At 45.4% G+C, this 27,130-nt stretch overlaps 1 protein-coding gene across 1 annotated transcript in view; it reads right to left on the bottom strand.

The window, feature by feature from the left end:
• Window positions 1–4,028: 4,028 nt before the first annotated feature.
• Window positions 4,029–27,130, bottom strand: part of SDC2 (syndecan 2) — a 94,562-nt gene continuing 71,460 nt past the window's right edge. The window contains exons 2-5 of the mRNA XM_036337807.1: window positions 13,928–14,039; window positions 9,553–9,686; window positions 6,261–6,396; window positions 4,029–5,294 (exon numbers count right to left, since the gene is read on the bottom strand). Of these exons, the coding sequence (XP_036193700.1) occupies window positions 5,131–5,294; window positions 6,261–6,396; window positions 9,553–9,686; window positions 13,928–14,039 (546 nt within the window). The 3' untranslated portion in view covers window positions 4,029–5,130. The remainder of the gene's footprint in view (window positions 5,295–6,260; window positions 6,397–9,552; window positions 9,687–13,927; window positions 14,040–27,130) is intronic.

Genomic DNA, 27,130 nt, shown 5'->3' with positions numbered 1-27,130 from the left:
TCCAAAGCAGTTCCTCCAGTCCTTGCCTTCTTTGCTATCACCACCCAAGGCCAAGCCAGCACCATTCTCCCAAAGTAACAATAACGGCTTCCTAACTGGCCATGCTACCCCACTGTCTCCTTATAAGGCACCTGCCAGTGGTCAGTTCTTGATCTTGGAGATCAAGTGTAAGGAGTCAGGAGTTTATTCTAAGTGTTATAGGAGCCATTGAAGGGAGTAACATAAAATCATTTATATGGTAAAGATCAGCCTCGCTTCCTTTGTTCCCTTATAAAACACATAAGGGAACAAAAAAAATAAGGCAATTACACTCCTCAGCCCATCACCCCACCTCTTGTACCCCTGTCCCTTGTTCCGCAGCCACCGGCCTTACATTCCTCCAACATGCCAGGACCCTCCCCTGGTTAGGGCTTCCCACAGCCTGGAATGCTCGTCCTGGTTTTAGCACAACTGGCTCCACATCATCCAGCTTCCCCACCTCAGAGATCCCTTCTGACCAGGCTGTAGTAGTTACAGCTGGTCACACATATCCCATCTCTCTCCTCTGGGCACAAAGTAGGATGGCACTTCAAGAACCCGGGAAGGTAGGTGTGGCCACATGAATTGCTTTGGCCAATAAAATGTGGGTGGGAGTGACATGTCACTACTGGGTGGAACCCTTAAGAGCCACTGTGTGCTTCATCACTATTTTCCCTCCACCACAGTGACGGGCAGCGTTCAGGATAGTGGCTGCTCCATCAGCCTGAGTCCTGGGCAGAGGGTGACGATTATTCAGAGATCTGCCAACCCACGACACGTTGCCTGAGCAAGAAGTCAGCCTTTGCCATTGTAAGTTGCTGAGACTTTAAGATGGTTACTGCAGCGTGCCCATCCCATCTGGGCTGGCAGAGTCCTCAGTCCCTGGCATTAGCCTGCACCATGGCCATCATGGAAATCACCCCTGACTGGTAATTCCCACTGGTTTTATTTATTGCCTTTCTTTCCACTATGCACCCCTCTCAAACCCCATGAGAGCAGGGCTCTATCTACTTAGTGCACTCACCTCCCCCCGAAACCCTCCAGCTTCTAGAAGAGGGCTCCAGGCAGAGACAGTAGGCAAATATCTGTTGGTTAAACCTCTGATGCCTTGCACATAAAGCATCTGTTGCTTGAATGCTATTTTGCCAAGGCACCTGGAATGAGTTAGTCTGCGCTCAGTACATCTGAACACCAGAAGCCTAAAGCTTCACGCTGCCACTTGGGTTACACCCTTCCAGCTAACTCCTAGGTCACCACGTTGCTCCCAAAGCAACCACGATTCCTTGGTCAGAAAAGGCCCTGCTAAATACCACATGCAGCAGAGAAACAAAAAAGGAATGAAAGCTTTTAACCAAAAACATAAGCATGAAGTCGCCCAGAGTTAGGTGGGAGGGACAAAATTCATGTTAATACTGTTTTTACCACTAAATGGCAAACAGTTGTTCTATCCTTTTTAAAGTTTTCTATGCCAGCAAAATCTAATTCCCCAGAAATGGCCAAATCTCAAATTTCACTATTGTAATAAAATATTAGCACTAAAAAAAACTCTAGTGTTTACTCAACTGTTTTTATCATCTGGCTTGATTCCTTTTCATGAGAAACCTCCTAGGGCAGGGGAGGGGAACATCTGGCCCACGGGCCACATAAGGCCCAAGAAATCATTTGGTCTGGCCTGCCAACGCATTCAGGGTGAGTTCATTAAATGTCTGACCAAAGATAGCAGGCTAATTTTTTAGTTGATAATTTTGTATGGCCCATGAATGATGTTATTATAAATATCCAAATGGCCCTTGGCAGAAAAAAGGTTCCCCACCCGTCCTAGGGCAACCAGAAAAAGGGGATTATGTTCTACATATTTAGCTTAGTCTCCTAAACCCTATAGAAAGAGACTGCATCCTCAATAAGCAGGTGCATTTTGTCTAACTTGCAAAAAAGAAGTGTATCACAGCCCTAACTGGTTTGGCTCAGTGGATAGACCACTGGCCTGCGGACTGAAGGGTCCCACGTTCGATTCTGGTCAAGGGCATGTACCTTGGTTGCGGGCACATCCCCAGCAGGGGGTGTGCAGAAGGCAGCAGATCGATGTTTCTCTCCTATCGATGTTTCTAGCTCTCTATCCCTCTCCCTTCCTCTCTGTAAAAAAAATCAATAAAACGTATTTTTTTAAAAAACAGAAGTGTATCACAAAGATACCAATGCACTCAACATTGGATCTGAAACTATCAACTTTTAACATTAATAGGTGGCAAAGTCTGCAAACTTGTCCAACCCACATTCAATTTGATTAACCAGGTCCCCATTCACCTGCGGTTGAAACTTAAAAAAAAAACAAAACGTGAGCTCACCCCATGTCCCCCCATCTGCTGAAAATGGGAGTTTCAATTCTGCAGGTCTCCCGAACACAAGGCCAGTCACACAAAGGAAACCATTTACATGTGGTTAAGAAAACAGGACATTTTCATATTGGCTGTCATACTTAAGAGTGGACCAAACTTTTCCTGAACTCGGTAATCATCACTAACACTTTCTATAGCACTATTTATTGCATCTTAAAAGTAAGAAAAGAAAGCTCAGCAGAAAACACAGTGGAAGAGAACTGGATATCCGTGTATACAATGGTTTTTACTTCCAGCATGACAGACTTTATTTTGGCACTTGAACAAATATTTTGCTTTACAGCAGTGACAAAATATTTTCTAGAAATGTTCTCTTCCTGGCATAGATTTTCCCAGCAGTTGTTATTCTACAAACTGACTTCCACTAGGCCCTGCGCTGGGAGAGGTAAGCTCACTAGATCCTTCGCCTTGAACCGAGAGGCACTGTGCAGCTTTAGAAGCTGCTATCACTCCCTTTTAATCCCTCCAGAGCAGACTGATTCTGCAAGTGGTGGACAGGAATTTGAGAATTCGGGCCACTAAGATTTAAGTGAACACTGTTCCAAGTGTTGCTTTACATTTTTTTTTTTTTAAAGAAATGAGCCCTGTGGCAATTCCAGGGAATTGTTCTCTAAATGAAGTATTCATATTTATTAAAAGTAAATTCTGTTGTCAAGGTTACTGTTTTTGCTGTCTTCTCCCTATTCTGGCAGCCCACAATGTAAGAGAAAAATAAATGGTAAAGTAGAAAAAGGAAATGTTTCCTTAGAAAAAAGTACCCAGGCAGGGGACTCAAACTTCCATCTCCCCCGCAGACATCACTGCTGGCTGCAGTGTCAACCCCAAGCAGCAAAGGCCTCCTTTTCATACCCAGCCTCCCGCCCTTCTCTCCTTCCCGATGGTGTAAACGATGGCGGTCCATTTATTAGGGCTTTGCTTAGGCTGCAGGAGAGATCGGAGCACAGTTTCAAAGGTGAATCAACCTATCAAACTAAATCTCAGCACTAGCTGGTTTGGCTCAGTGCACGGAGCGTCGGCAGGTGGACTGAAGGGGCCCGGGCTCCATTCAGGTTAAGGGCACATACCTCGGTGGAAGGTGCAATCCCTGGCAATCCCCGGCCCTGGTCTGGGCGCGTGCAGGAGGCAACCAATCGATGTTTCTCTCCCCCTCCCTTCCACTCTCTCTAAAAAAACCACAAAAACAACAAAAAAACACAAATCAATGGGAAAATATCGAGAGAGGATTAACAAGAAAAATGAAATCTCAGATACCAACGTCAAGAAAGCTCCCTTCAGTTCTTTGGAGTTTATAGCCCTAAAAACTGTTTGCAAAAGCAGGCATCTGTCTCCATATTGCCAGCAGCTATCCTGTAAAGGTTGCAAACTTCAGCTCCCATCCTGGCAGCCTTCTAATATCCACGCCCCAACACACACAGGATGATACCTTCAGATTTCCTCTGGCCCATCGGGAGGCGAATCTAACAGCCTCGATGAGGAGCTCTCGCGTTGTGACTTAGACGCTGTGGACCACTCAGAAATCAATCCCACATCATCCCTGAGAGCGTACTGTCATTAGCCACGGGGAGATGTACATTTGATCGAAATGTGCAAAATTTATAACAGTGACATTTTCCATTATGAGGCCACATGATTTATTCAGTAGTTTTTATGTTCCCAAATTACAATTTATGTCTATTCATAAGTCTACAAAAAAGTTACCATTAGAATTGTCTGTGCTTATAAAATACCAACTTTTTTTAACTGTTATATATACTCATTAACACCAGTCTGTGACAAGTTACATAGAATCATAGGCACTTCAAAGGCTTAAAAAGACGCTTACAACTTAAATGCATTTTTTAAGAACAAAAACTGATTTTTCCTCAAACTCCTACTCGTACCTTCAAATTGCAAGAAATTAACAAATACAGTGGCCAAAGGAATCTGCAGCAACTTCTCAAAATACTGTTAGCATCTTTGGGTTTGCTGAGGCTTGTCAGTAACTCACATCAAATCCCCCCCAAAAGAAGATCTGATTCGATAAGACTAAAGTTTTCTGGTAATAATCCAATTTTACACATTACTCTGCTCTTGCAAATCTGCCTGAAGCTACAGGTAATGAAAAACAAAGTGTAAAATGGATAGTCTGACACTTAAAAAAAAAAAAAGGTATACAAAGTGGAAGTTAAAGTTTACATATTTGAAAATCACATATACACTAAATTACCCTCATCTAAATTATCCAAAGACAAATTGCACCGTAACAGCTACAAAAGGCATAGAGTTTTGTTTTGTTTTTCACGGGACACGAGGGGAGAGCCGGGGAGAAGAAGGGAACAACAGATAAATTAACAAAGTAAGACCAACTTGGCTAGGTCCATCGGAGACATGCTGACACAAATGAAACAGCGTTCATCTTCGAACCACTGAAGAAAAACAATCATTTGCGCATAGAAGTTTACACCGATTCCATGAACATTGAGAATTTCCATAACAATATTTTGCCACTGCTATTCACAGAACACTGCAGATGTTAAGTTTTAACTTTATGTTGTCCTAAAGAAAATACATGTAAAGTTTTAAATACAATGGGGTTTTATCATTAAAGTGCCAGAATGGCTCTTTAATGAAAAACAAAAACAAAAACAAAAAAAACAAAGATCTTCATTATTCTATGCAAAAGCTTTATTTTTTTAAAGTTCAGTGATCTCATAAATAGAGACACTCAGTGGGAGTTTCACGCATAAAACTCCTTCGTAGGTGCCTTCTGGTAAGCCGCGCTGGATGGTTTGCGTTCTCCTAGGTCGTAGCTCCCCTCATCCTTCTTTCTCATGCGATACACCAACAGCAGGATCAGGAAAATGGCAAAGAGGAAGCCGATCACTCCGCCAGCGATGACGGCTGAAACACACCAAAGGGGAGACCGCTTTCAGAAGAGATTCGGGGGCTGCAGAAGTAGCTTTGTCAAGCCCCACCTATTTCACAACACTTTCATAAAAGGCTTAATTGGAGGGGGAAAAAAACAAACCCCAAATTTTAAAACCTGGATTCAACGAAGCAACCAGGCAATTGTGCAAATCTGACATTCCTCAGGAAGGTCCCATCCTGTCTTTGATTTGTATTAATAATATCACCCAAAAGCCTCATTAAGAAAAATCTAGCTGTGAGGCTCAGCTAATTCCATCCTTTAAGATTCTTTAGCCTTTTCAAGTTCTCACATTTCAGTCTCATCTGCGAACTGCTTTTCCAATGAAAACAAAACATGATATGATTTACTTAAGTTTTTAAGAGTGGGGGAAAAAAAAGCTGGCAAATTTTTTTTTTTCTAGACTTGAATCTGGGGCTATCCTTTCAAGGATATCGTGTTCTTAAATCTTGCCAGTCGACCCCTTTAAAATCAAATGTTCATACTTTCATCAGATACGTCACAATGAGAGAGAGCAACATCCGCCATGCCTTGGGTGTTACTCCTGTCAATTGCCTGCTCCAAGAAGAACTTTTCCTTCTCTTTCATTTACGTTGAGAATGACTCGGAGCAAGACTGAGGGATCTTCACATCCTGCCCTCCCCCACGCCCAGTTGTTCTGACCAATTCAGACCTTAACTTTCCTCTTCTGCCCCTACCCGCAGCTCCCCCACAACAGCTGGCTGAGGCGAGCCTGAGGGAGTGGACAGAAAGTAAGGGCATTTGCCTAACTCTTGCCTCTCATTCTGGAAGGAGACCCGCTCCCCTCCCCACCCACCACCCCTCCCAGGCTGCTTTTCATAGAAAGGTGACATTCAGCAAACTTTGCCTTCACCCCTGAACCTCACTTAGACAAACAGAGAGGCCCATTTAAGGACCCTCTCCCCTGCCAGGCGACTCACCTGCCAGGACTTCTGTTCTTTTAAACAGATTGTCTGGGTGCTTCTCGGTGTACACATTTGTGTCCTCTTCCTCTGGGTCCCTTTTCCTTGCTGAGTCAGGGTGGTGAACTTCCTCCTTATCAATTTCTTCAGGTGACTGGTATGGAAAAAGGGAAAGGTCGTAAAGATTTTTTAATGTGTTAAAAAGAAGAGTAAGTAGCCCTAACCGGTTTGGCTCAGTGGATAGAGCGTCGGCCTGTGGACTGAAGGGTCCCAGATTCGATTCCGGTCAAGGGCATGTACCTTGGTTGCGGGCACAACCCTAGTAGGGAGTGTGCAGGAGGCAGCTCATCGATGTTTCTCTCTCATCGATGTTTCTAACTCTCTATCCCTCTCCCTTCCTCTCTGTAAAAAATCAATATAATATATTTTTTAAAAAAAGAGTAAGTATATTTCAAAGTTGCTTTTTTTTTCTTTCTTCAAACAATGAGTTTAGGAAATAATTGGGATAATCACTTTGTGTGATGTTTTTACCAAATGGGTGAGTTCTATGGTTTTTTTGTTCGTTTGTTTTTAAGTTCTTTATTGTTAAAAAGTATTCCATGATCTCCTTTTTTCCCCCCATTCTCTCCCAGCCTGCTCCCTCCCCCCAGCACAGGCCCTTACCCCCTACTGTCTGCGCCTATGGGTTATGCTCATATGCATGCATACAAGTCCTTTAGTTGATCTCTTACCACCACCCTCCCAGGTCTTCCCTCTGTGATTTTGACGGGTCTGTTCGATGCTTCTCTGTCTCTGAATCTGTTTTTGTTCATCAGTTTATGTTGTTCATTATATTCTACAAATGAGTGAGATCATGTGATACTTATTTTTCTGGCTTATTTCGCTTAGCATAATGCTCTCCAGGTCCATTCACGCTGCTGCAAATGGTAAAAATTCTTTCTGTTTTTACAGCAGCATAGTATTCCATTGTGTAGATGTACCACAGTTTTTAATTCACTCACTGCTGATGGGCAGTTTTCAAGTCTTAGCTATTGTAAATTGCGCTGCTATGAACATAGGGGTGCATATATTCTTTCTGACTGGTATTTCTGATTTCTTGGGGTACATTCCTAGAAGTGGCATTACTGGGTCAAATGGGAGTTCCATTTTTTAAATTTTGAGGAAACTCCATACTGTTCTCCACAGTGGCTGTACCAGTCTGCATTCCCACCAGCAGTGCGCAAGGGTTCCTTTTTCTCCACATCCTCGCCAGCACTTGCCGTTTGTTGATTTGTTGAGGATACCTATTTGGACAGGTATCGATGATACCTCATTGTCCTTTTGATTTGCATCTCTTAGATGATTAGTGACTTTGAGCATTTTTTTCATATGCCTCCTTAGCCTTCTGTATGTCCACTTTCGAAAAGTGTCTTTACCCGTTTTTTGATTGGATTGTTTATCTAGTTCATGGTGTTTTTTTATAACAGCAAATCACGTGTATTGGCAAGATAGAGAGTTCATAACAATCCTGACGACATGGTTACGTTGTTTTAGTTGACGTTGCAAAAGATCTCTACTTTCTCACACTCCTCTGACCTCAGGCCATCCTTCCGCGCTGGCTGTTCAGCCCAGGGCATTGGAGCCGTTCTTACTCCATCCATTTGCCACACCGGGCACTGCGACAGCTTCCTTTCGGGCATTGTCTCCAGCTGCTCTCCTAGGGTTCTTCCTGACCCCTCTCTGTGGAGACTACCGCCCCCCACAGGCTTGCTCTATAACCCTCGCCTCTACTCATGCATTCTTGCCGCTCAGGGAGCCCTGAGCTAGGGCCTCAGGGGACCTGGGTGCTGCAAGTAGCTTCTATGTGACCCTAGGTCACACCACTTTTCTGGACCTCGAGGTGTTTTTTGTTGTTGTTGTTTGTTTGTTTGTTTTACCAATGAAGAACACTCTCAGGTCCAAGTTTATATACCATTGATGATGGGCTGGTGAAGACTGAGAAAAACTTACTGCAATTAGTATCTGGAGTCTCCTTATTTCATAACCTGTTTCAGCACATGTAAGCTTCCCAATGGTTTTAACTCAGAACAAATTCTTTATGGAATGAAAATAAATTTTCTTGCCTTGAGCCAAATAAATAAAAATGATTTTGTTTCTTAATTTGACTGTGAGTTCCTTTAAAAGGACCATCCTTTAAAAAATATTTATGTAGCCCAGCCAGTGTGGCTCAGTGGTTGAGCATCGACCTATGAACCAGGAGGTCACAGTTTGATTCCCCTGTCAGGGCACACGCCCGGGTTGCAGGACTATCCCCAGTAGGGGGCATGCAGGAGGCAGCCAATCAGTGATTCTCTGTCATCACTGATGTTTCTCTCTATCCCTCTCTCCCCCTTCCTCTCTGAAATCAATAAAAATATATTTTAAAATATTCATATATAAGCTAAAAGTAGGTAAGTAGAATGAGTTATCAAGCTATGAAGAGGTGAAGGAACCTTAAACACATATCTTGAAAGAAGACATTCTGAAAAGGCTACATAGTGTATGATTCCAACTATATGACATTCTGGAAAAGGCAAAACGATGGAGACAGTGAAAAGATCAGTGGTTGCCAGGGTTTGGTGAGGGGAGAACAGGCAGCCCAAAGAGGAGTTTTAGGACCATAAAGCTGTGCTGTATGGCCCTACAATGGTGGATACATGTCATTATGCATCTGTCAGAACCCAAAGAATGACAACTCAAAGAATGTGAAGTATGGACTTTGGGTGACAATGACGTGTCAACTTACCCTCTGTTGGAGGTCGTTGAAAGTCGGGGAGGCTGTGTGTAGGTGGGACCAGATGGTACAAGGAACTCTTGGTGCTTCCCACTCAACTTTGCTGTAACCTAAAACTGCTTGAAAACACACAGCCTGCCTGGCCAGTGTGTCTCAGTGGTTGAGCATCAACCTATGAACCAGGAGGTCATGGTTCCATTCCTGATCAGGGAACATGCCTGGGTTTCGGGCTTGATCCCCAGTAGGAGGCAGCCCATCAGTTATTCTCGCTCATCACTGATGTTTCTATCTCTCTCTCCCTCTCCCTTCCTCTCTGAAATCAATGAAAATATGTTAAAAAAATAAAATAAAAACAAAGTCTACTTAACACACAAAGCAGTCGGCAAGTAAAAGTCAAAACCATCATAAGGGGTAAGTCAGAGCCATTTACAACAATGTAACAAAAGACCATTTGTCCTCACCTATTTTAAAACGGGGCCCCTTCAAAGAACTGGTCTGTATCATTAAATGAAGGAACGTTTATAGTAACCTGACAACGCAACGCAAAACAAAGCCCACCTTCGTCTGAGCAGGTATCTTGTTCTGCATCTTCAGCGTCGTGGTTTCCACTTTGGGAGCAGCACTAGTGGACGGGATTTTTGCAAGCGGTCGGGATGTTGTCAGCTCGGGACTCTCCACGTCCTCATCCGTTCCTGGGGGAAGAAGCAAAGAGGAGCCGAGTACATGAATCACGATGCAGGTTTCCACATCATCCGATGATCCTGTCAAAGCTGACACCCGCAGAGCCATGTTCCTTCAAAATGGCTGCTCGGCAAGAACTCCGCAGTGTGCACTGGGATGAAGGAGTGATTTCAAAGTGGATCTGTGGGTAGCCTGGCAAGTTTTATAAAGAATATTATCCTGATGCCCTAACCCGTTTGGCTCAGTGGATAGACCATCAGCCTGCAGACTGAAGGGTCCCAAGTTCGATTCCGGTCAAGGGCATGTACCTTGGTTGCGGGCACATCCCTAGTAGGGGGTGTGCAGGAGGCAGCTGATCAATGTTTCTCTCTCATCGATGTTTCTAACTCTCTATCCCTCTCCCTTCCTCTCTGTAAAAAAAATCAATAAAATATATATTTTTTTAAAAAAATATATTATCCTGAACATTCCTCAGTAGCCCTTCTTTTATTTGTAATGGTTGATCTTTCCTGCTCAATGAGATGTCTTCCCTTCCACATGCTCTCTCTATTTTCTATTTTAAAACAATAACCAAAAAAGGAAAACTCTCCCATGGCTGATCCCTCTCTGAGAGAGCTGCTGCCCTGGGTCCCCTCGGCTTGGCCAGACTTTTCCACTGGTGCTGTGGCCACTCACGGGCTTACTTCCACACCATCTGCTCCCTTCCCCCTAGTTGTAGATGTTTCCTGTCATCACACACACTATGGTCCTGTTTTGTTAAGGTCACCAAGGTCCGCCATGTTTCTAGACCCAGTGGCATTGTCCATAGTGGTTCTCATGTGATCAAATCTCCTAGCATCACTGCACTCTTGTCAACCATCATCTCCTTGAAACTTGATCTTTGGGCTCCTATGACTTTGACTTCCTGGCTTCCCCCTCACTTCTCGGCTACTTGTCTCCTTTGCAGATTCATTCTCTTCTATGTAAACACAAAATATCAACACTTCCTTAGGATTTGGCCCTAGGCTTCTTTTTTTAAATATATATATATATATATATATATATATATATATTGATTTCAGGGAGGAAGGGAGAGGGGGAGAGAGATAGAAACATCAATAGTGAGAGAGAATCATTAATCGGCTGCCTCCTGTACACCCCACACTGGGGATCAAGCCCACACCCAGGCATGTGCCCTGACTGGGAATCAAACTGTGACCTCCTGGTTCATAGGCCAACGCTCAACCACTGAGCCACACTGGCTGGGTGGCCCTAGGTTTCTTACTCTGCACTTTTTATCTCATCCATGCTCATGGCTTCAATTACCAACCAAATATAAAAGAAACCCAAGTTTATATATTAGCTTATATCACTTCTCTGAAATTCAGACTTACATATCCACAGGCCTACTTGACATTTTATTGAATGACTCAACTGTACTATACACCTCTAAAACATCCAAAACAAAAATCATCATCTCCCTCCCTCTCGCCCCACAAACCTGGTGAACACCTTGCAATGAATGAACCCTCCACTCCTATAAACCACAATTCTGACTTCCTCTTCCTCCCACCCCATCGAGCTAATCACCCAGTTCTACTGATTTTACCTTCTTATGTCTCTTCACCCTAACACCTTTCTACAGTCCCAGGGCAACCACTCATCCAAGCCACGGTTATCTTTCCAGGAACCATCATACCTGCCTTCTTCCTAATAGCCCCCTTTCAGTCCACTATACACACACCAGCTGTGACCCCATCCTCCTCCCGCTTTAAACTATTATCATGGGTCCAGCCAGTGTGGCTCAGTGGCTGAGTTGAGCATTGACCTATGAACCAGGAGGTCACAGTTCGATTCCCAGTCAGGGCACATGCCCCGGTTGTGGGCGCAATCCCCAGGGTGGGGTGTGCAAGAGGCAGCCGATCAATGCTTCTCTCTCATTACTGATGTTTCTACCTCTCTCTTTCTCTCCCTCTCCCTTCCTCTCTAAAATAAAAAAAAAAATTATATTTTTTAAAAAACTATTACAATGGCTCTCCACTGCTCTTGAGATGAACATTAAATGCCTCAAGCCCAGCCTTGCCTACCTGTCCAGCTTCCGTGACAACATCTTCCCTATTGTCTGTCCCATGCGGTTCCCTCCTGTTCTGCCAGAAAGCAAGCCTAGTTGATTCCTAACTCACCTCTGGACCTCAGCACAAAAGCCATTCCTCGGGAAAGACCTCAGAGTCTTCTGTTAAGTTAATTTTTAGTACCACCTCTCTTACCCTAATTGCATTTATCACGGTTTGTAACTACACATTTATCTGTGTAAATATTGACTGAAGTTTCCCTCCACGACTGGTCTGAATGATGAACTTCTTTGCAGCAATCATCTGCCCCAGGCTGGGGTCAGGGCAGAGCAATGCCAGCCCACATCTAAGCCTCTACTTGAGCCACCTGATTACTGGGCTCAGGACTTCAGATGACTCATTCCAAACCCCTTTCACCCTGATGGGGAGACGGGGGTTAGCAGAGGAACAGGACTACGTAGATATGAAACTTAAAGACAATCAGTAGAAATCAGCAAAATGACTTGGACAACAGCTACAGATCTCTACCAACTCTTGGATTCTAGGTTCTGTGAAATGCAGATAAACCAGTATCCATGTTTATTATGTCCTGGGACATTTTGAAGATGACAGTTAGTTACGAAGCGCTGTTCAGGTGCCAAAGAAGAAAAAGAGGTGCCATGAGCGAAATATATTAATAGAGTTGTGGGCTATGGAGAAGCACTCTTTTCACACTCAATCTGTGCGTGCAATATATATCACCCTCCCGAAAATAACTGGGGCTATTTTTACATTAGGACTGCACTGTAAGCTCATTGTTACTAGGTCAGCCACAACCTCACTTGTCTTTTTCAGACTTGCCATTTGCTAACTTAAAACACTCACTCTTATGTAGCCAGATCTCTACCAAAGATCCAGTAGATCTGAATTTATTCTGGGTCACTCTGAAGCCAGGCCAATCTGACTAATCAGACAACTATATTCAGCCTAACTTTTACCATCTGTTGAATTTACAATGGCAATTTAAAGCAAGAAAGGTCCTAAATAAGACTTTCCTAGTGTGTTGCTGACCACAAATTCCAAACTTGATCATTAATTAAATATATGCACAAGCTCTTCCTCTTTTCAGCTTCTTAGGGGCCATTCCTGGGACAGGTGAAACATGTACTAGGTACCATAGATGGCGGAAATGGCCAGAATCGCTCATTCCTCCTTGCTCCACGTCCTCTGCAGTGTCGCTTTGTAGCTCTTTCGTTAAGAGGCGGAGTAAGGGCTAGCCTTGCTTTGACCGATAAAAGGTGGTAGGGATGCTGTGCCAGTTCTAAGCCGAGGCTTTAAGAGGCTTTGCACAGTTCTGCTCTCTTGGGATCTCTGCCTCCACCCTGTGAACAAACGGCTGGCCTACCAGAGGATGAGAGGCCGTGTGGACCAGAGCCAAGTCTGCCCAGCTGCTCCAGAGATATGACAAAGTCCAGCCAAGGTCAGCAAAGCTGCATTCCCAACCCGCAGCTGACCACTGACATGTGCAGGAGCCCATTTAGCCCAGTTTAAACCGCCAACCCATAGAACGATAAGCTAAATAAGTGACTGTGGTTTTTATCTTCAACATTTGGGGATGGTTTGTTACACGGCATCACTGAGGCAACAGATAACTGATACACCAGGGAGTTGAGGCTATCCCTGCTACGTTCCCCCTTCTACTTTTGAGCAATACCCTAGGAGTAACAAAATATAACTCTCCTTGGTGTCATCCATAATCTTCAACATAGGGTTGGCAGTTTTATAAAAACTAGTGTTTGAAGGATTTGTTTTGAAGGAGTGGTTTTCATGACGTCACTCTCAAACCCTGAGTAATACAATTAAAAGCTAATGTTGACAGAACACAGGCTCCATGCCAAGCAGCACACGCTTAAGAGCTCTTAGATGTGCCAACCCCTTTAATCCTCACAGCAAGCCTATGCGGTAGGGACCTCCCACTCTATACATGAGGAAACTGAGGCCCAGCCAAGTTAAACACACTCCCAAGATCTCACAGCGTGGGTGACGGGGAGCTAGAATCCACAGCCAGGCACTTGGACACAAAGAGCATGCTCTTAACCTCTGTGCACCCTGCCTGTCTCCCTGTCTAAGCCAGGACACTATGGGTGCACGTGTGCGTGCATGTGTGCGTGCACACGTGCCAGCATGGAGAACGGAGGCGAGCGTGACGTCCCCGGCCTTACCCGAGCCTGATGCAGAAGCATAGTCATCATCATCAATAGGATACACTCCGGAAGCGTCTTCAATGGAGCTGTTGTCCAGGTACATGTCTTTATCAGACGTCAGCTCTGCCCTCTGAGAAAGCAAAGAGAAGGGATTCAGGATGGTGAGGAAATGAGGGATGTGCTTATTGCCTTACTCTTCAGGTTTATATCGCAGTGACCACCCCTCCCTCTCCTCTGTGCCCCTGAACCCCCACTTCTGGCCCTGCCCTTCCTCGGGACTCCCTGCTAATGTGCATGAAGGGCTGATCACAGACGAATGCCCCTAGGGAGGCCGATGTGGCCTAATCCACAGAACGAAGATGGCACAGAGACCGCAGCACCTATCACGTGCGGATTTGGTTACATTCCGCTAAACCTGAGCTTCGGAGGCCCAGGGCTAGTTTTAAGCCATCTCCGGCATTCACTCTGTCACAGCCACTGTGCAGCGCCCTTACTGGGAAAGCTACAAAACACTGACATCATGTCAGACGTTCCTGGGGATGCATACAAAGGTATGAAGGTGCTTAGGGTAAATCATCACCCAGGGGCCCATCAAGGCCCGCCAACGTTTGCCGGCCTGGCCTTGCTCAGAGCTTTGGCCACGCTTATCACTACAGCCAAGTGCTCCCCAGGGGCCTGGGCAGTCCAGAGCTTCCTGCCACAGCCCAGATCCAGGCAGAGGCCAGGCACGGCACCTTCCGAAGAGCAAGCAAGGCCAGTGATGCTCAACTGACAAGGGCGAAAGCCCACCGCGAGCCCGCTTCCAGGGCTCACTGGCTTAGCAGGGCCTTCACGGCCAATGCAGCTAAACCCACACTCACACGTTCTTTTTCTATTACTGCCACTTGGTAACAGCGTATCGCTCGCTGGCTATGACGGATCCCTCACTAAGTATACCAGTTCCACAGCTTTTAGCTCTTTAATAGGAACAACACGTATGCATTGAAGACAGAGTAGACATACAGTTTTTTTCAAATGGTTTTAGTGAACTGATATTTTACCACCAATATCTCATAGAAGCCCAGAAACAAATAAAGCAGACTCAGCCTCTAAACAATATTTGTGTTTGGACACAGGGTCATGCTCATTATTGTCCTATTTTAAAAAGTCAAATAGAATGTTTGTTCCTAACAGGAATTATAAAATAAAATAAAAGTATGTTTCCTTCAGTACACTGGCTTTCATCAGATTTCCTCTGAAAATAAAACTTTCTGTTCTATGGCTGGAACCTTCCTAGGAGAACAGCCGGGCCCAGCCCTCCACAACACTACCACTTTATTCTCTCAGGTTTCAGCTGCTGGCTGGGGACGCCGAAGTATTTTAAACCTGAGCCCACACTCCCCACCCCCCACCCCCCCCCCAGGCTTCAGTGCCAACTGACAGGAGAGCCTGGGAACCCGCTGTATTTGAGCTACCACACACCGGCGCATTCTGAGCCGAAACCTTAGGGATTGGTTTCCAGCGGGCTGGCTTCGGGCATTGAATGACCACCCTGGGCCAGGAGTGTGCTGGAATTTTTCTGCTAGAATGGTCACAGCTTAACTCTGCGATCTGAGGCCATCCATCCTGCATTAGACCGGTTTCCAAGGCTATCACCATTCCAGGCTGTGATTCCCAAAGTTTGTGGACCGTGTCAGGAACCCTGCATTCTACAGCTCTGCCATCAACTTAAATGACCCTATGACACTCACAGCTCCTTGGACGGCAGGGACTGTACTCTGTTAGTCATTAATCAGCCCCAACTCCCTGCAGTCCCAGTGCCTGGCAGATAGTAGGTGCTCAGTTAATGCCACGTGGGCTATCTGTGCTCCCACCTGAGAGCAATTCTCAGTCCTGCTGGCATTAACCTTTGTCCTGTGCTCTTTCAATCTTTCTAAAAACCTACTCCCAAACAGCCTCTGACTTCTCCGGTCCTTATATGTTCCCTAGTTATAAACGACTATTTGGGATTTTGTAGCATATGAACAATTTGAGACATAAATAGTCACCGGTTATTTAACTATTACGTGTGCATTTCTCTCACCCCTCAGCTGAGTACAACTCACTGAAGGCAGGTCTTCGTGGCCTGTGGATGCTCCCAGCCCCTCCCAAAGTGCACAGGTTCTTAACAAATATTTGTCCACTGAGATGACCTAAAACGAAGTAGCCTTTGTCTCAGGTTTCAGAGTTAACACATATCACAAGAGCTCCAGGGTTCTGATCATTAAAATCTCTCACGTCTGAGCCTGGGCGATCATCTGCCCCATACGGTGTTGCACTGCATCCAATTAAGTAACTTTAGAGTCTTTTTAAAAAGTAAGTAAAAGACTCCATTTACCTATCAGCAACTCCTTGGATGACTTGCATTTTCCTCTTGGCTCTGTCAGGGAAGTTTGATGTGGCAGGGAAAACACTAAGATATTTGATCCCTGTGTGGAAATTAAATTTCTATTCATTAGGTGACCCAGCTGTCTGGACTGACACATCCGTCAAACTAAAAAGCAGATGGGCAGAAAGATCTCCCAGAGACTTCTGGACACTTCACAGGTCTCCCAGTCCAAGCACAGAAGTAGCCTGACAAGCAACCGTCTTCTCCATGCCCACGGGCTCCTTGCAAGGAGCTGTCAGACCAAATTGCTACAAGACCTGGCGTGGAGGTCGGGGCGTGTCTAGAGCAGTTGACTTGCCCTCGGCTGCTTGGGGTCTGCACGGCCAGGATGTTTAATGTGCTTAAACGGAGCTGAAGGTACTTGTTCCTCCATCGTCCCATGTGGCAAATAATCTCACATCAAACCCACAGTCATCTCCTGCTCTGATGCCAGGAGCGCCGAGCGCCTGGGAGGAATTCCCGAATCCCGTCCAGAGTCCAATTTCACAATAAGTGGGCCCTCCTCACTCTGTAGCAGATAACACTCCAAGAGTATCTCCAGTGTCTTGCCTTTAAACAGAAAATACCTTTCCGAATGGGACACATTCCTTTTTGCGAAGACGCCACACTGTGCTGAAAGGACTTTTGCAGTTAACATGCCTGGAGAGGGAAATGAATTATGCAGCAACATTCCCTTAGGTCAGTGGTCGGCAAACTGCGGCTCGCGAGCCACATGCGGCTCTTTGGCTCCTTGAGTGTGGCTCTTCCACAAAATACCATGTGCAAGCACGCATGTACAGTGCGACTGAAACTTCGTGGCCCATGTGCAGAAGTCAGTATTTTGTGGAAGAGCCACACTCAAGGGGCCAAAGAGCCGCATGTGGCTCGCGAGCCGCAGTTTGCCTACCATTGCCTTAGGTCAAGACGATGTGCATCTCTCGAGAAAGCCACCAAAGGGGCGAATCCAGACGACCGCTTTCACACCCACCCAACCCCCAGGACACCCTCCGAACACCCTCTGGCTGGACGAGACACCTGATGAAAGTACCCGGGAGGGAGGGCGCAGAGGCGTGGCCCCCAAATCTGGAGCAGCTGCCCTAGCCCTACCGGAGGATTTCACGGTGAGGTTGTTTAATCTGGGACTGGCCATTTCTGTGAGGCCCTGTCAATCCTGCTGGCTAACAGGGCTTGGAGTACAAGCTGGAAGAATAGCAAAGCTCGTCTTTCAGACCTTTCCCCTTGGCTCATGCCAGAGGTGCAAACAGAAGAGCACACCTGTCGTGAAAAGCAACTAGATACCACGAGGGGGAATCGGCAGCAGACGGAGATAGAGGCGCCTGCTTGTGCCACGTCCAGCCGCGGAAACTGAAGCACTAAACAGCCTCCATACACGAGGCAGGTCTTCCCAGAGAAATGTTAATGCAACACCAGCCTTGGGTTTTCATAAGAAATAGCACAGAACAGTCCGTTTTCTCAGCAAACAAAAGTTGTGAGACAGCCACTGAACTAATCGCTGGATTTTTCTCATGGAGGTAAAGGGCTCGTGAACTATCTTGCTTCCTTCCACCTGCCCGCGTGGGTCTCTGTTCTTCAGAATTCCCAGGTCCTCCTTGGAAGACGCACTGCTTTATCCACTAGATGCATGCCCTCTAATGCCCTAAACTAGTGGAACCGGTAAGATCATTAAAGCTCAATGCAGTAGGTGTTATATCACTTCACGGTTTAAACTTAGGTTAGTAACAAAGTCAGACAGCCACGAACACCACCCACCCCTGGACCCAACGTTCAGAAAATTAGCCTTTGGACACAACAGTAAAATATTCACGTTGCCTGACATTACACTCTGTTTCACATCACGGAAAGTAGATGATGCCTCTTGGTTTTAGGATAAAGGCACAGCCAGTCCTGATGTCGATTCTATACTAACGTTTAGGGTGATCCCCAAGTGCCAAACTGACTAACTTTAGCTTATCCTTCCGGAGGTGACTTAGTAAATTGTTTTATCACTAGCTGACACACATATTAAATGAAATAATTTCTCCCACACAGTGGCTCAGAGATTATATACTTGCCCTTTAAATGAACTTGCCAATTCTGGCCTCTATAGTATAACCCAAAGGAGCCTATAATATTAGAGTTTGACTAAGAAATTATAGGCATCAATTTTTTTTCAAAAGTTAAAAGAAACAGAATACTACAGTGGCAAATTAGCTAAAAATCATCCAGTCTAGTTACTGGCCAAAAGGGAGCCCCAAAACTTTGGTTACCCTACTCGGGGCTCTTTCTGCTGCACTGTGACGACCCAGAACATGACGACCTCAGAGCCATCGGCCTGGGGTTCAGAAGGATTAGCTCTAGCTAACTGTTAAATGTCCCGTATGTGCCAGGCATTCTGAGCTGTGTGTTTTACAAGCACTGGCACACTTCATCGTCTCAACAATCTCTACTACAGACTAAGGGACTGAGGCTGGCCCACAGACCGCCAGCTCAGGCAGAGAGCAGGGATTCCAGCCCGTGTGAGCCTCAACACGTGAACTCAATGACAGTGTTGGCCACGCTACGCCTATCCCCACCCGCTTGCTTGTGATTTGCATATAATCATAAAAAGGCCCTGAGAAGAGGAGTAATAATCATGTTGAACTCTGCTGGATTCAGTACTTTCAAACACTGGCCATGGAAATTCACACCACCACCACCACCACCACCACTACCCCCCGCCGCCCCAACCCCTGGCAGAGCCAGAGTATCTATTTAACATCTTTCATTATTTATTATTTGTTTGTTTGTTTGTTTTTGGCTAATCCTCACCCAAGGATATTTTTCCATTGATTTTTAGAGAGAGTGGAAAGGAAGGGGGAGACAGAGAGCAAGAGACATCCATGTGAGAGAGACACACTGATTGGTTGCCTCCCGCATACGCCCACGTGCCCCACAAGGGCTAGGGATCAAGCCTGCAACAGAGGTTTGTGCCCTTGACCAGAATCAAAGCCGGGACCCTTTGGCCGATGCTCTAGCCACTGAGCCAAACTGGCTAGGGCTATGTAAAGTCTTTTAGAACTAGCATTCGTGGCATCATAGATGGGAAAATTCTGGGTTAAGAGTTAAGAGCTCTAGCTAAAGTTTCTTCTCTGCCCCATGTCCCGTCAGTTCCCCACAGCGAAAAAGCCTGGAGCCATGTCTAGCGAATGCCGTTCATTCATGTTTAGTAGTATCTTCTCTCCCCCAGGTGTTCCTCCTGAACCAAAGTTGTAATAGGAAGAACCATATGTTTACTACTAGGAAAACATACTATTTCCTTGAGTATGAGATATGACTGATATATAAGTTTATAATCAAATATTGTTGTATTTACAAACACTTATTTTAAGGTTTGTTTACAGACAATTACCTGGTACCTAATAACGTACCAGGCTTGCTCCACCATCCTTTATATAATGTATACAAAAGTCAAGGTCAAAGATGAGGTCACACATGGAAGAAAATTCTTAAATCACTACCTAAAGAAAGGTCTTCAGCTCAGAACTGCTCCCAACACTAGGTTCTTAATTACACAGAAAGCTAGATCTTTCCCTTTAAGGAACACTTCAGCACACCTTCCTTCCATAGAATGGGGTATGAATTTGAATTATTTACTGGTGCATCTTAGGAAAATAAACCCAATTCTGAAAAAAATCAGGTTATATAGAGGTAGAATCACATTTGAGTGTGAAATGTGCGACTAAAGGATGACTGGGCTGCTCATAAAAATGAAAGATCAAAAGAAAAATCAAGTTAAAAAAATCCAAATTACAGACAAATGGAGAGAAATACGACTGGTTCCATAAACCTTTTGAAACAACCAACGCAGGCAGATGACGGAAGTCCTACTGTGTGTATTTACATTCCTTTAAGCGTGAACCGATCGTCGGGAACTCAAGATCCGGGTTGGATTTTCCTGGTGGATGCCTCACGTGGAGTGGACTCTCTCTCGTCACTCAGAACGAACATTTCTGGACGAGGCCCAGGCCGATCACTGTGCTCTATGAACCAGCGCATTGTAAAGGCCCAACAAGAGGGCACACTTTTCTGAAAGGCTGAACCTGCTGTTAAACCATTTGGTGAGAAGAAACAACCATACTTTTTAAAGAAGGTACCTGGTTCCCTCACATCTGGGTAAACTAAACCAATGTTCTCTTACCTGGTCTCTTTAAAAAGGACACCTGGAATTCAGCCTTCTAACTACCTGTGAGGAGGACGCCAGGAAGGCAAGCATGAGCTTAGAAGGAACAGCCAACTTGTTCAGAACGCCTCCAACGAGCCAGGCACAGCGCTAGCCTTTGGAGAACATGGAAATGGCTGGAAAAGCATTTTAAAAAGCAACACTGAGCTAGTATACTTCACTGTAAAAATTTTCCTCTTTTTAAAACAACCACACAAAAAACCTGAATATGGTTCAAAGCAGTTAGATTTCCTAGCCAACAAAGCTCAAATAGAATCTTTCTTTAATAAAATGCTCAGCACAATAATCAGCACGTTAACAAAAACAACAACAAAAAACTCTTGCCAAAGGAACACTTGGCTCATCGAAATATGTATTTAGGATTAAACAGGATCAATATCCTTCTCAGAAAAGACGCCTCACTGTATGTATGTTGGCATAGCTTGTGCTTAGAATTATTTCCCTCCCCATAATGTTTGTCTATTGAGTCTGCAGGACAGTAGCTGGGCTCAATAAGTGGTTTGCTGGGTAAATGTAAGAGCATCGCAGATATGATGACCCAGAAGATCGAAGGTGCTTATCTAACTGCACGCTCCTCCTCCCCCAAGGCATCGGGACACACACAATAAGCTGGATGCAACTCCCCAGTTCCATGTCCCTTTCATCTGGAACTGGGTAACATGAACAGCCCTGATCACAGACACTCATTGAGAATATGCTCATCTATCAGTAATCCTATCACTGGCATATCACCTACAAACTCCTGTGACCCACACCCCAGTTTCTATAAGCCACCATTTCAGGGAGTTCCAAGAGCCCTTCACTAAATAAGCCGCGCAGAAAGAAATCGAAACTCTGCACCCAAATTGTTGACAGACCCCAAGCTTTACAGCCTAGAGAAGTGACAGAGGCAACTAATTAAAAGGAAAAGGTCTCACCTGGAGGGAATTTTCAGTTTTGAAATCTCTCTCTCTATATAAAAGCCTAAGCAACTGATCAACAGTTTGACCACTCGACTGGTAGCTATGATGCACACTGGCCACCAGGGGGCAGACACTCAATGCACAGGCATGGAAACATGGAACAGACTGGTGAATCTCAGAGGGAATGGGAGAGGGGGGAGGGCGGAAAGAGATTAACCAAAGATCTTATATGCATACTAGAGGCCAGGTGGACGGATTCGTGCACCTGTGGGGTCCCTTGGCCTGGCCTGCGGGGATCGGGCCCAAACCGGCAGTCCAACATCCCTCGAGGGGTTCCCGGATTATAAGAGGGCGCAGGCCAGGCCGAGGGACCCCACCGGTCCACGAATCCGTGCACCAGGACTCTAGTTTGAATTATAAAATTCAATTAATACGTTTTAAAAAAATACTCCTCCTGAAACTGGTGTGTTGCTAATACTAAACAAAAACCTATCTCCTTCCTCTGCAATAAAAAGTCATCTGGGGGGAGTGGGAGTGTGTTTGGATTCCTGGTCCAGGGAAGAGAAGGGAAGGGACCTTTGTCTTGAATTAAATTTGTTGGCAACAAAAACAGATTTCTCTGAAGCAATGTATATGAAAGCCACGCCTGGGACTCTGAGTGGGATTATGTTGAATATGCATGACACACAAAAGGAAAATGTTCATGACTTACAGATGTGCTCCAAGTCCTGCTTTCTTCCTTTTTTGGAATATCAAACAGAGGGAAGAAGTTTGTAGCCATGTTATTATAAGCAACGCTGCCCCTCCACCACTCAAGCTAGAATAGTCCAGTATTTATTTTGCTATCCATATGACCACAGTTTAGACTAGAGTAAAAATAGAAGCCGTGTGAGTCTAACCTGAAAAGTCCCAAGTGCCGGAGAGGGTCAGTATTAATATATTCGGACTGAAATAATGAGATTCTGTTTCCTGGTGGTGTTTGGCAGGAGGAGAGCGGGGAAAAAAAGAAATTTGGAATTTATTTCTAATTCAGAAGTGTTTTGTAAAAACTACCATAATGGAACAGACTCCTGCAAGCGCAGGAAGCCCACAAACTCTGGTTTAGATTTAATACTTTACTCCAAGGGGTTTTCAGCTGGTGGAATTTTAGGGCCCCAAGGCACAGCCACCTATATTCTCCACCCTACATGGGGGCTGACAGAACGCCACAGGAAAATGGGCAAGATCGTAGGGCCAAAGGGCGGGCCTTGCCCTTCCAGGCTCCGGGCCCTGCAGAGAAGGAACCTGTGCTCCACAGCACTTGACAAATGGGATTCCCACAGGAGCCCGGGCTGCAGGGCTAAGCCAGCACCGAGACTGAATGTTAGCACGAACATGGACGCTTTACGACTGGCCCATAAAGACTATGGAATAGGGGTCACCTACCAGCAATGGGCACAAGCCCCTTGGGAAGCACTCTGCTCATGCGTTTTAAGGAAATCTAAAATCTATCAGACCTTCTCACCAGATAGTTCAGCTCTCAGGAATTATCCTAAGGAAATCTTCTAAAAATAAGAGTTGGGGTGTTTATTACTGCATTAAAGGAAATCACTGAGTTCGTCAAAAAATACGCATAACCCATGGGCACAGACAGTAGTATGGTAAAGGCCTGGGGTGGGGGCAGGATGGAGGGGGTCAATGGGGAAAAAGGGGGGTATTTGCAATATTTGCAACAATAAAGATAAATTTTAAAAAAAGAAAAGAGGCAACGGAAGGCCAACTACAGAGGGGTAGCTATGTGAATTATATATGCCATGAATTTTCTCATAGCATTAAAAATCATATACCATACAACAACGAAGAATGTTCAGACTACACATTAAATTTAAAAAGCGTATGCTGTTTTAATATTTTCTAATATTGAAACTCTATTAAAATTTCATATCCATTTGACCAGGCGCTGAAATGGGAATGAAAAACAAAAGAATAAGAGTGAGGTGGGCTTGTGAACACTTTCTTTCCTAATTGATATTACTATTACATTAAACAACACACACACACACACACACACGGTGCTAAATGTACAGAAAGCACAAAACCAATGAGTCCATGGTCACAAATGACCAAGGAGAGCTTCCAAACAGTACAACTGACTTCTAAAAACTTAATTATGAATTATTTAACAGTTAATACATTCAAACAGAGATTAAGTGCATCCGATTTTTAAAAATCTACCCACAGTATGCTATGGGTGTGTACGTGACAGCATGAACAAATCTTCACACTGTGGGAAAGTGCCACTCCGAAGTCACAAAGGCAAAGGTCCAGTCAGAGGGATATTCAATCACAAGAGTCTCATTCTACAATGTCCGGAATCTAGTTACCCACCTCATCAGCTGCTCTTTCCTCCTGGGTTGTGTAAGGCCACGAAGCCACTCCATGTCAAGGTGAGGTTGCCGGCTTTCCCAGAGCAGCTCCCGTCCAGCACAGTCCCCCTGCAGCGGGGGCCACGCCAGCAAGCCCCCAGATGTCCCTCGCTGCTCTGGCTGTCCAGGGCCCTCCCGCCACTCTCAGCTTGTCTGTCTGCAAAGGGAGCCTCTCAGACTGCCTCTCCTTTTGCCGATTCCAGAAAACCCTTTGGGTCAACACAGTGACTACCTGACCTCACGGAGCTTTTTCAAAGAAGATGACATTCACAGCTGGTTCCTTTACTGGAAAGAAGCAAAGCTAAGCCCAAGGGGATAAATCAAAAGGTGATGAGACCGCTGATCTCAAAACTGGAGTCAAGCTGCTCCGAACTGTTAATACTCAAAGCGAAGTCACAGTGGGGTTGCACGGTGTGCCCAAAAGATTATTCGCATTCCTGAGATCGCCTGGAAAAAATACCCTGATTCCACCCAAGACTCACAGCCCCAGGCCCTGGATTCCTTTTTGCTATATTATAAAAGGAACTGCTCTTGACCAAACTTTTTTTTAGCCAAGTAAAACAAACAATGAGGGCCAGCAGCTTTTAAAGAAATGGCTTCCTTGATGGAGGAACCAGGAAAGGATTTAAAGGTATTTAGAGTCCATTATGAAATCCATCACAGACGCTGCATGACACTCCCCGGGAAATGGGGCCTCCCCCAGGCTGCGGCATGACCCTGGAGGCAGGAACACGAGCTCCCAGACAAAAGGGCGCGCTCCACGGGGAGTGTGTACACAGTCACAGGACCTGTGCCATCGCTAGGCAAATGCGTTTTAGAAAGCACTTCAGTTGGTGCCTGAGTAATTTATTGAAGATAACATTTATGGTCCTGCCAAATGAAGAGGAAAGGAGACCTGTGGACAGTCACAGTTCCCTCCCCAACAATACACACTTTATTGGCTGTGCAAACCGACATGTAGCCAAAGCCTTCCCGGCTGTAACCTAATCCATCTCAGCGCCGCCTCCTGTCCTTCTGATCTACCTCGCTCAGACTGTCCATAGGAAGACAGTCTGCTGATGCAACCCTGTACTCTGATTCTTATGACCTGATGAGGAGGAGGAGGAGGAAGAGAAAACTCTGCGAGATAGTAGGATAACATGCTCAATGAAAAAATAAGATTTAAAAAGCACTTTAGAGAACGTACTTGAAAAGAGCATATTATTACTATTATTTGCCCCCAAGTTGGGGGGTGATTCGGGGTAATTCCGGGATAATTAAGTCTCAGTTGAAGCACACATTCAAAAGTACCATTTCGTAAGAGACATAGCATTTTGTTTTCCCAAAAAATATGGGACATAAAGAAAAGCAAATAGTTATGAGTCAAAAATCTGACCATTTGAAGTAATTTTTTCCCCTCCAAGTGAGTCCAGTAATAAAAGCAGCTTTCTGGCTAATTCACCCAGTTGTGGGGTTTTTTGTTTGTTTGTTTGCTGGTTAATCCTCACTAGAGGATTTTTTTTCCCCTTTGATTTTAGAGAGAGTGGAAGAGAGAGGTAGAGGGAGAGGAGAAAGAGAGAGGAACATTGATGTGAGAGAGCCACATCACCTGGCTGCCTCCAGCACAGGCCCCAACCAGGGCGGGAACCGCAGTGCAGGAATATCATGCCCTTGGCGGGCCAGGGCGATTTCCCCAGTTCTGAAGCAAACCATCCCAGAGGCCTCTTCGGTGATTTAGCACCCAAGGGTACAAAATAAAAAATGATAATGATACACCGAACACTATATTTCCTAAAAGTTCCCACATCCCCAGGATCTTCCATTCCTTGCAAATGAATGGGCCATCGTATTCCTGCAAATGCCTTCTGCGAAGCAACCGATGTCAAAAAGCCCCCCTTCTTAGGAGGAAAGCCACCTGGGCTACCTGTTACGTCTTCACTTCCCAGAGAGCACAGCGTCTCCCCGAGAATGACACACCGTGGGAACCCAGCCCACAGCCATGGTCTCTCACTCAGGTCCTGTCACTTGCTTTTCAAGATGAGACCTGTTTCGGATAGAGTTAACCGCTCCAGGCACCCCGCCTCCACCAGTGCCTCTGCCCACAGAGCCAGGTTGGCTATTTAATTGGTACAAGATCAGCGTGCGGCCTCGGAATAGCCTGGCCATGGGCTCATGTGTTAGATGCCCATGAAGATGCGTCCTCCTCTCCACACAGTTCTCAGGACATGGAGGCTGGGGAGCGATCAGCTTCCATGACTCCTCACTTTGACGGAACACACCTGCCCACAGCAGGGCTCGGAACAAAGACATACTTCCGACTCTCTCTTCCTGCTGTTAACCTTGCACACTGCTCGTACGAAAACCACTTGCTTCTGGCCCCTCCTGCGTTGGAGGCCGAATGACTGCAGCTGCCCGGGTAACCCCTCTGGCATGCAAGCCAACAGCTCCTCAACTAAGAGCCGCTCCTCTGCCCCCCGCCCTGGCCCACGGGGCAGCCACAGTCCCTCTAAGTGGCCGCATCACAGCACAGCACCCCCCCCCCCCCCCCGGAAACACACTGGGAACTACTGACGCTCATACCAGAGAAGAATGTTTTTAATGTAGATTATTCTTTTAAAATCCTTTACCAAAGCAGCTGTGATCAATCGTGCCGGGGGCTCTGGAAAAAGCTGCCACTTGGAAATCACTAATATTGATTCTTTTCCCATTCACGGCTTTTAAGAAGAGAATCCCATGCTAAGAAACCATCATCAATTTCTCTAGACTTCACTAACATGAAACAGTATCTAAAGTTAAAATATATCTTCAAAATTAAGTTAAAACCAGATATAAGAAATCCATCTGTTAAGCTGCTTTGCATGCAAGGGACATGTTTGCTTTGAAAAGTCGGTCGAACGAATGCAATAATTATTAAATGCTGATTAAACCTCAGCAACTCTTGTAAGGGCTGTTCTGCAGGTGACACTAGCTGAAAGATTAAAGGGAAATCTGTCTTCATTGGAGATCTGGCATGTCCCACTCTTCATTTGCAAGATAATATTCTATTTTCTCTGTGCCTATTCTTAGAGAAAACTATCAATTCTAAGCCTGTGTTTATAAGACAGTCATGATTCCAAGTGGTCACATCCTGACTGAACGTCCAAATACCAGAATGTTTTAAGTCTTTTCACAGGAACGCGAGTAGATCTATTACCCTGTCAAATCCGCCTTTCCACATCAGGCCTCTTAGAAACTCAAGCATTTCAAAAGGTGAAAAATCGATGCTTAAAGCTACAATGTGCGTACAGCGCAATCTGGCATCTTCATTTAAAAATTATATTAAAAACCCTC

The sequence above is a fragment of the Myotis myotis genome, unplaced genomic scaffold (genome assembly GCF_014108235.1).
Source record: "Myotis myotis isolate mMyoMyo1 unplaced genomic scaffold, mMyoMyo1.p scaffold_m19_p_16, whole genome shotgun sequence".
Classification (NCBI taxonomy): Eukaryota; Metazoa; Chordata; class Mammalia; order Chiroptera; family Vespertilionidae; genus Myotis; species Myotis myotis.
This window is presented reverse-complemented; position numbering and strand designations above follow the sequence as displayed.